Source organism: Sinocyclocheilus rhinocerous, unplaced genomic scaffold (assembly GCF_001515625.1).
Source record: "Sinocyclocheilus rhinocerous isolate Xijiao unplaced genomic scaffold, SAMN03320098_v1.1 scaffold769, whole genome shotgun sequence".
Classification (NCBI taxonomy): Eukaryota; Metazoa; Chordata; class Actinopteri; order Cypriniformes; family Cyprinidae; genus Sinocyclocheilus; species Sinocyclocheilus rhinocerous.
Genome location: NW_015636562.1, coordinates 952793 through 963556, shown reverse-complemented (window position 1 = coordinate 963556; position 10764 = coordinate 952793). Strand labels below are relative to the sequence as shown.

The window sequence follows — 10764 nt, the reverse complement described above, 5'->3', positions numbered from 1 at the left end:
TGAACTGAACTGCTTCCGCATCAATGACACGATAGCTCACTTGCTCTGCTATTTCCTCGAACACTTTGAATAGGAACGTGATGTAATTTTGGTCTAGAATCGAAGTACTACATGTCTGCCATCTAGTGGTAGGGAATACAAATTAGATATTACACCATATTAGGAACTACAGTCTATTTCATTAAGTATGACGTCTTGTCGCAATTTTGCAACTTTGGCGCTTAGAGGGTTAAACACTATATACATTGCACTTTTTACTATACATTGTTTAATAGGCCTGTCACAACTAATCGTTAATAATCATAATCAATATAATCAACAATATATCAATCAATTATTGATTATCAATTATCAATAATCAATTATTGATTAATTGCACGTTGTGTTTGGAAATCAGTATGCACATTGTTTGGAAGACAACATTGGGCAGGATGTGGAATACCATTTATTTTTTATGCTTATGTAAGGAATAACTGATGACTGGCTGTTTAATTATTAGAAAAATAATTCACACCCAAGATGGTAATGTGGCCACGACCATAAAATATTCTTGCATGTAGGGACTAATTTCTTACACATCTCATCTCAAGCCTCCGTCGCTAAATCCAAAACATAATTTTAGAGGTAGTAATGGAGGCTTGAGCCATTGATAATGCCGTTATTAATGCAGCTTAATGCAGTTATTAGACAGAGAGAGACAGATTGATTGTAGCTTTATGAAGTGTCTGTGAATTACCTGAATCTGTGCATCTCTCAAAAGTTTTTGGCCACAGCATCTCTACTAACAGCGAAACTGTAATTTAACGGCTTCAAGAACAGAAATGTTATATCATATTGCTTTTCAGCTGCAAATCTATTTTATTAACAGCGATGACAACAAGCTGAGAAAGAAAGCATACTTTATGTTGATAATAAAATGTAATTAAGTAGGAAAACCTTGGAAATAGTTTGTCATTTTATTCTATTGTTTGTTATATTCCTTGGTTTGGTCTGAGTTTTTGGGTTTTGTTTCTTTAGCTGTTGTAGGCGGCACCTTTGAAATAACTCCCCTTGGTGAAGTGATTTGGAACTAATGCTGTCAAGGTCTATCTGGTACTAATTTATCTGTGCATTTCCTGAAAAATAATTGCACACCTTAGAACGTTCATCATCAACCAATCAGACTCAAGCATTCAACAGCCTTGTAGTATAATGAACTGTATTTTGTTTACAGTACATTGTATACTAAACACTGTGCACAATTTACTATAGTAGTACTACTTATTCATTTAGTGGCCTAATGGTTAGAGAGTCAGACTTGTAACCCAAGTCTGGGTCACAGGTTACATGTTCGAGTCTCGGTAACGGCAGTAATTGTAGGTGGGGGAAGTGAATGTACAGCGCTCTCTTCATCTGTGTTTGTTTGTTCACTACTCACTGCTGTGTGTGTGCACTTGGATGGGTTAAATACAGAGTACAAATTCCAGGTATGGGACACCATACTTGTCAACACGTCACGTCCTTTCCTTTCTTTTTCCTATAGACTGTAAAATGCATACTCTTTGCTACGTTATACCAATTTATTAGAAGGTGATTCAGAGGGTCTGTTGTCTTTTTGAACATGTGGTTTTGATGTGTGCACATGTGCATGCATCTAACGAATCCCAGTCCTAAGAGAAGGGGATTTTTGGATGAATCCACCCAGAAATCTAGAGCACCGAAATGCACAGAGAAGAAAAGAGAGGGAGAAAATGAGAGATAGAGAGAATCTTTGTTCAGAGGCAGAAACTTTGAGGGGATAATTAGTAAGTAGAGTGAGCGCTAAGGACTGGGGCCGGAGAGTGAAACTCTAAAGCTCCGAGCAGAGATTATCTAAACTAGAGCTGAACTTCTCCTGACTCTTCTAATCACTCCTCAAAGATGGCTAGTCACATAGCATATCTCTCAGACTGCAGTAGTCAGCTAACCCACCCAGCCCCAGTCACTTCAGACTCTAGTCTAGTCTTGTGCAGGCTCTAGATTAGCTCTGAGCAGAAGCCGTTTGGATGACCTTCAGCCACCAGTAATTTCATTATCCTCAGCACCAGCACACTGATCCTCAGCCATCAGCCTAAGCTAATAACGTCTTCTCATCTCACTAAAACATAAGTAGAGGGTTGGTGAAGTGCTGATTTCATTTTCCTCCTCCAGTACATGAAAGAAAACTGTTACGATTAGCTTTCTCTTCCATTATCTGCTATGTGTGGGGTTGCTAGCACAGTATAATTTGTTCATTTACGTAAATGTTTTGGCTTCTTTACTATTTGTATTGATAGGAAGTGTATAGAGAGGACAGGAAATGTGTCTAATGTGGTGTCAAAAAAACTTCAAGTTGTCCATTTGAAGCGCACTTGAAGCGCAAAGTCGCATGTCATCTCAGAATGTTGACAAGCCAATCAGCTCACAGCTGCACCTAAATGCACTTTATTTTAACAGCAATCCATCGACAATCTATTATTTTAGAACAGCTAAATAATTTTACACATAATCTTAGCAGTGTATATATGGAGCATCAGAACTTCCAGCATTTTCTAGTATTTTGGCTACATTAAAAGCACAAATCCAAAATTTGCTTCAGTTTAAAAAAAAAATTGACCATCAATGTGCAATTGAGAAGTTTGTTTGTTTGCTTCTAATTGCATTGTGGACTACAGTATAATTGGACATTTACAAATGGAAAATTTTGTTTTATGTTGTGTAGACACAATACAATGCCACAAAACATTTGCACAACCTACAAGGTCACAACTCTGAATTGTTCACATTTTGACAGATAAATAAAAATGAATAAATAGTTAGAGATGACAGCAAAGAGATCAAACAGGTCAGTTTATATGAAAGGTTCTGTCTCAGCGTCTCTGATTTTAAAGAATAAATATATGGTGGTGTCGTAATACACTCGACCTGTTCCAGGAGTCACTGACTCAGCCCAAAACACAAGCGCTGTCTGAATTACATACCTAAAATATTCAAAATCCAGTCTATTCACACACTCAGCAACATGATACACGGGGCACTGCAACATTATACGCCTCATAAATCACTGCGAATTAGACGATTCATCCATTTTGACTGCAAAAATTGGTTTCTTGATCAGCGTTTTTTTTTTTTTTTTTCTCAAGTATTTATATTTATCTATATTTATTTAAACACCCTTAAAATTAGAAAAAGACATTGCTAATGAGGCCTACTGAGATAATAAGGAAAGCATGCAATACCTTTATTTCTGCCTACATAGGGGTTGAGAAGGTTCCACAGAGACAAACAGGAAGGGAGATGTCAACAAGAAGGACAGTGGGAAAGAAAGAGACAGGGACAGTAAATTGTAGGATGAGAGTTATTGTGCACACACACACACACACATTCAGGACAAATTTGCATGCACTTTAGGATAATATGATCATTGCATATGAGCACACTATAGTATCTGACTTGATTTTTCTTAGAATTCCTTGTACTACATGATCAATACTGATATAATTGCTTCTCCATCAATATCACTTGAATTGAGATGGGGAAAAAAGCATGTTAGTGTTTTTCAAACTAACAGATGCTCAGGGACAGAGTTTGGCACTATTTTGTATTTCTGGTCTAGAAGACAGGCATATGTTGATTCATATTTTCAGCTGAATCTTTCTCCATAAGGACTAACCTATTCTGTGTCCGGTTCAGAGGCTTTCATGTTTCATGCTTTCATTTTCATCTCATAAGCTTTTGAATTAAGGACATATAATGGATTCACGTCTGAATCGCTGTCCATCTCCACTGAGAACCCACTGAAGGCATGCACCCAAGAAAAGTGTACATTTCTGTGTCAAGTGACCTTAATTAGTAGGTGGGATTTGCCGTGAATAGGCTGCATTTTTTATTTATTTATTTATTATTATTATTATTATTTTACAATGAGAACAATTAGATACACTAGATAACCAATTATAAAACATGTAGCTATTTAACTTAACCAAGCATGAAAATTAGGTCGTTTTAAACATCAAATCAAGATATATTGATATAATCTATCTATTACGGAAGCAATATACTTTTATTTAATATACTAAAATTAATGACCAAAAACATAACATTTAGCTCAAAATTTTGCATGCAACCCTGTTACTGCAATATTTTCCATTGGTCATTGCTTAAATTCATGACAGACATCAAGTGACATCATTTGGACCCTTTTGACAGTATGACAGGTAGGCAAGCACATAATCTCATTCCAAAATTCGTATTTTATTATGTTTCTGCAAATTGTTTTGTTGACTACATTTGTCATGGTTGACTATTCAACTCTGTTACCAGAGCTATTGTAAGAAGTAAGTAACAAGTATTTTTCTAATAGGTTTATTAATAACTATAAACCAACATTTGGTTCCAAACTGGTGACAGCTTAATTTAGGTTACATTTGTTACCCTGTTAACCATTTTCTTCTCAACTACTGTCACCTGCTCAGTTGGGGTTTAAAAAGCACTTAATATTCAGTAATATTATCAGTTTGACTGCACTAACACTATTATCTTTTGTAGAACTGCTTTATATTTGAACAGAGTTTTCTTCATAACAGAACTTTTCAAAATTCACAATGTTATTGAACTAAACTGAATCAACATTGAACTAAACTCAGCTGGAAAATAACACTGTTGTCTTTTTAGAGCTGCTTTACAGCTGAAATTGTATTTGTTCCACAACCGAAGAACTTTGCAACATTAATATTGCATCTGTATTGTATAAAGCGCTACGCAAATAAATGTGACACAAATGTGACTTTAGTGTTTTATTTTAATTAATTTAATTAGATTTTTTTAATGCTGCATTTGTATTTTATGTTCATTGCAAATCATTTTTGAACATACATTTTATTAAGATGGTTGCAAAATCGCAGCAAAAAAATTATTTTGTTTTTGTTTAGAACATATTTTTAAAAAGTCGGACCTTTATATGTTGACAATATTTTCTTAATTTTATTTCACTATTTAAAAATTTAAATGACTTTTTATTTTGTCAGACCATATTCTGTGCCCTCTTAGTGAAGATTGCTAGCTCATAAGTTCAATGCACCGATAAAATTGTACAAATATACGAAAAATTGACACAAAAAACCATCATGGCAGATCATTCATACAGCACACACTTAAAAAGCAAAACCTGTTTATTAAAAGGAATAATTCTATTAACATGCCCTTTTGCTTCCTTTCAGCATCGCTCATTCAAAGAAGAGCTGTTCCGTTTAGCTTACGGATATATATTTATAGCTGCATAGTAATTCTGCCAGTCTATGAATGATATCTAAGTAATATGGAGGGCAGATCGGTGATCATTCATTACAGGTCGGTTGGCACTGCAGCAGCCTAACAGATGAGAGAGAATATAACTCGCTATGAGAGACAACCTTTGGAAAACAACACTCCTAACCTGACAGCTCACCGCAGTATCACAGAAAGAAATTACATAATTCAGCAGAAGGACAATAATCATGCAGTGTCACGAGGGCAGAGCCAGTCATAAAGCAAGATGCAATGCAGGGAGCTGTGAGCACGTGCAAGAGCAGACGCAACAACAATGTAAACACATTGGAAAATGTGCACTGAGAGAATTGAGACTGAGCATACCTTGTGGAGACTTCACCATATGCGCGAACCCTTGGGAAAGAAAACGAGAGTGATAGACAGAGAAAGAGAAAACTTGAGAACACCAATACCAATACTGTTCAGGTATTGTGACCACTCATGGTTTGCTGACAGACAAACCATGGCTATCACACTAAAGCTGAAGCTTTCTGCAATAAAAAAGCTTCTCAAACAGAAAAGAGATTGACAACATTTCTATCTCCCTAATTCCAGGACAAATGTGCTAACATTAATTAGGGCTGTCAATTATTTTACGATTTAATTTAAATTTTGCAACAGCATGTCTTTAAATTATCTTTATTTGGTGGCTTTATAGTAAATTACATAGTGATACAAATGGTTGGAGGAGCTCTGTTATCACTCTTATATCGCACTCTTATCAGCCAATCAGATTGGGGGACCAGAAAGAACTGTTGTGTATATATATAATTGTATTATTAAGATTTAAAACAATTGTTTTCTATTTTAATATATTTTAAAATGTATTTTATTTCTGTAATGGTGAAGCTGAATTTTCAGCATCATTACTCCAGTCTTCAGTGTCACATGATCCTTCAGAGATCATTCTAATATGCTGATTTGGTGTATAAGTAACATTTTTTTTATTATTATCAATGTAAACAATAGTTGTGCTGTTTCATATTTTTGTAGAAACTGTGCTTTTTTTGTATTTTTTGTATAATTCTTTGATAAAATTAAAATGCTTTATAAAATGCTTAATTAAAATGCTTTACTGTCACTTTTGATCAATTTAACACATCCATGCTGAATGAATGTATTTAAAGAAAAGACATACGATTTTAATCATTTTATTGTGGTTATGTGATATGATTATTTGTTTTTAAGTTGATTAGTTAATTAGTATATAATGTAAAAAAAAATAGATGATTGCTTGTAAGATTGACAGCCCTAATAGTAGTACAATACACAGAATGTTTCACTTTCACACATACAGCCTTAAATGTATAAATTTACGCTTATATTCCAGTATTTTCCAAGCTTTGAGGGTTTTCTGACTTTGTCAGTCACAAATTTCTGAATGAGCTAATGCTCATGGCATTTACTAATACTCTATGGCATTTATTTCTATCATGTCATGGGAGTCGAAAATGTCATGTGTATCTTAATTTAGGAAAAAAAATTCCTTCCCAATTTTTTAGTAAAGGTAGGGGTATTAATGATTATTAAAAGATTACTTTTTTTTTTTTATATATATATTCTGATGGATTTCTAGAGTGCAAGATGTAGCTTGTTCTGCACATCGTCACCTCTACAACACCAGAGCCATGGCTTGTAAAAATGGAATGAGCTCAACTTAATGAGGTGTGGGAGCATTTCACTACGAACAAGGATTATGTTCACTGCCAGCACTGTGATAGTGTGCTAAAATACAGCATGACAACAAGCACTATGATCATCTGTAAGGAGAATTCTAAGCTAGGAGAATTCTAAGCTAGGAGAAAATCTTTTAGAACTTTTAGAAAATCTAAAAGTAAGACCAGTGTAATCTTATGTTAACACCCACGTGAATGTTTTAATTTATGGTAAATTGACGATCATAGTAAAAAATAATGTCCATAAAAAAAGTATGATCCAAACAATAAAATTAAAATGAAGAAATTTAGTTTGACACGTTTGAATTAACCATAAGTTTATTTGGACTGTGATTTAAAAATGGGATATGTGCACAAGGTGTTTGGAGTCCTGTTTTATGCAATTATATGGCTTCATGTGTGAAAGTGACTATTGAGTGAATAGAACATTATTTTAATTCTCTGTATCTGAACTTTATTTGAGTTTATAGAGTATGTGATGAGTTTTCACAGCCTAAGACTTACCAGGGGTTTTGTTGACAGCTTTTGAGAAGATGGCATTAAGGGGAAGGAAGACAGAAAGTTCAACTGTTAGACACACTTTTGACTTTGCATGGAGGCTGTCATGCAAAAGTTTTATTTTCAGCTAAAAAAAAACATACTGGTTTGTCATGCAAGGGATCAGGACTGTCCCTGTGCATGCCTGTTAAAAAATAAATAAATCAATAAAATCCTGTGGGGAAAAAAGGTCTATAAAATCTGTTCCATTTTCTGAGGGAAACAGATTGACATTTTTACTTCAAATCACTCCATCACTTCGAGAATATTGCTGTAGTGTCCGGAATGCCACAGCGTTCCTCACATACTCTGAATGAGGCCATAAATCCAAGCAGGTTACTAAGCCAGCTGTCCAATGTGGACCATGTGGATTTACGAAGTTGTGAGGTTTGTGGATTTCTGGACACACCGTGGACACAGAGAATTACTCTCACTGAAGACTCATGTGTATAGGTATCCAATTTGAATCATCCACAGCTGGTTTTGTTTCTGAATAAACCTGTTTAAATGAATGCACACTGATTGCAAGAGAACAGTTCAACCAAATAACCACATACTGTAAAGCCTTAAACCAGGCCTTTCATATTGTAAAACTTACATGAATCATCTGAACAATCTCTTTTTTGTCTCTTTCCTGTCGTCTTTTCAGGGTTGGAACCAGAGGATGACCAGTTTATTTATTCAATAATAGCTGGTCTGCCTGGCTTATTACATTTACAAAAGGCTTTTAGGGCACACTTGTCAGGCTTTTAGGATTCACTGGGTTTCTTAGCTTGCAGCACTTTTGGTAAATTCGATTGACAGAGACAGTCTGATGTTTCATGTCTATGTTTAATTGTAAAGATGAATCGACCCGCACTGCTGGCCATCAGAATATGCTGTGTTCAGGATTCTGAGTGTTGGTGTCCCCATGCACCAAACTTAACCACAAGACTTCCTTGCTCACTCAGCTTTGCCAGAAAGATAATGCTGATCAACCAGCATTTTGTGCTAGTGAACAACATGCCTATACTTGTTCTTTAGCTAGAGCAGCACCAAACAAGAACTGACCCGACTGGACCAGTATGGAGCACAATTTTCAGGTTCAGGTTTAATTAAAAATCTGAATAATTTTCTCTTTTCTAAGAAACTTTCTTAGAGATTCCTTAGACTTAATGCTAACATATAAACCTTTCAAAACCAATGGTTAAAATTGTTGACCAATGGTATGCTTCTGTAGAAAGCAGCTTGATTTCAGCTAAAGAGCTAAATACACTACCCATAATCCTGAAGAGAGATCCACAAGTCACTATTATGGGTAGATAAATCACACCAAACAATTTCCATACACTTGTAAAGTCAGCATGAAATGAAAATGTATCAATGATTCATCCCTGAATATGTTTTGTTTTAGTTATTTCTTTTTTACCTTGTAATTCTTTGTAACATCAAGCAGGTTATCACATCAATTTGATCTTCTTGAACTATCTCTGGTGACGTATGTTGGATTCTTAAATCTAAAGGAACCTATGACTTCCCTCCTTTTAAGTGTAAAGTACTCGAGTCCAAACAAGACAATATTTGCATGGTCCTGGTCTTGCCATGGAGCATTTAGACTATGCCTTGACTTGGACTCTTTACTCTAACACTGCGGGCACATTTTGTGGTATGTGCCAACTTGTGCATATGATCCGTTCTGTTCTGTTATGTCTCTGGATTAGAGCACTATATGTGTGCTGCAGAGGTTCGTGTGACACTCATACAAAACCAGGCTTGTTCACCCCACAGAAAAGCATATTTATACTGTCTGAATTGTTTAACCCTCCTCAGTTCTCTGTCTCAACACACACTTTTCTGGTCTCGGGTTTGACATGCACTGGACTCTTAAATAAGCTGATCTCGACTATACTGCCTCCTTTGTCAACAAAATGGCTGCCTGTAAAAACAATACCCATGCCTCCACTGTTAAATATAAACACAGAAGAGAGAGCAGAAGCGGATTTCCAGACAGTGTCACTTTGACTGGTTACTTGAAGCGTTGGGAGAGAGAGAGAGAGAGAGAGAGAAAGAGAGTTTATCGCCCTCACATGACCATATCCCTCTTGATGACATGCTGCTCAGCTTTAATCCTTTGCTCTATTTTTCATCCCAAAAACTCAAATCCCAACATTTGCCCACATTGGGTCAAGAGACACAAATGCCCACTGCGCCTGAATCAGGTTGCAAGTCATTTTCCCCTTTTTTTATTGATCTACTTTTGTTGTAAGATTATAGTAACTGTCATATTTGCATGTATATTTATTAATCCTCACAGCTAAGCCTACAGTGATTGTTTTGACATTTTTTTGCATGCCGTTGAGCATTAATTGCTTTTTATCTTGTAAAAGGCTAGGTTAAAAACGTGTAGCTCGTAAGTAAAGACAATTTTGAAGAAAGGAAAATTGTTCTTTTTCATTGAGTCTCTTAATAATTAAAGCATCATTGAGTGACTACGCTTCTTTATAATGCAGCGATTCGCGAATAAACTAACAGAGATTAAACAGACAGTAATGGATGCATCTAAAATGCGACAAGCATAGAAACATCACAGGATTTAATGTTTTGTAGCTGGAATTCACAGTAAAGTGTGTGTTATCTGGTCGCTGTGATCTCAATAACTAAATGCTGTGGCACAGTTTGCCAATGATAGCCTACCCTCTGATCCACATCGTCAGGGCAGACTGAACGTGTTTTACGGCTAAACACATATTGTTTTAATCTGCCTGCAGTTTAAGACAGATTTCCACATGATAATACTGACGGTTGTGCTCCTGCTGGGGTGGTGTGGCCCATCTAGCGTTTTCACACACACTGAGGTATGCGGTCTGCTTTCCTGTGCCATCTGCATGCTCTGAGGGTCTTTGCAGGCCTGTTGCCATGTCTGTTTGCACTTAAAGCAATAGCAGGTTGGACAAATTACCAAGGGCAAACATTTAACAATTTCTGAGCTCACATTTGCTACTTTGGTACATACTGTGCTGTTAAATTGCAACAACCACTGGAATAGACGGTTTCAACGGCAACAACATAAACAAACGTTACTGCGCATGCGCACTTTTGTGGCCCTAACTAAACTTCCGGTAGACTTCCAAATAGAATCAATAACAATGGATAAGTCCATCTAGAGTAGATTATGTTTGATAACAAGCAAAATATATTTGCTGCGTAAATCAGACGGACTTATTGAAAATGCAAATTAATTCTCTGCCAGCAGGAGGTGCTTTAAAGC

The 10764-nt window shown here is 35.9% G+C and overlaps 1 protein-coding gene across 9 annotated transcripts in view; it reads right to left on the bottom strand.

Moving 5' to 3' along the window:
- Window positions 1-10764, bottom strand: part of nrxn3b (neurexin 3b) — a 313614-nt gene that overhangs the window by 294362 nt on the left and 8488 nt on the right. For 7 of the 9 annotated variants that reach the window (XM_016562578.1, XM_016562579.1, XM_016562584.1 and 4 more), the window contains exons 3-5: window positions 7485-7502; window positions 5629-5658; window positions 3237-3248 (exon numbers count right to left, since the gene is read on the bottom strand). In XM_016562578.1, coding sequence (XP_016418064.1) covers window positions 3237-3248; window positions 5629-5658; window positions 7485-7502 — 60 coding nt within the window. The remainder of the gene's footprint in view (window positions 1-3236; window positions 3249-5628; window positions 5659-7484; window positions 7503-10764) is intronic. The other 2 variants (XM_016562580.1, XM_016562586.1) reach the window with 1 other exon arrangement.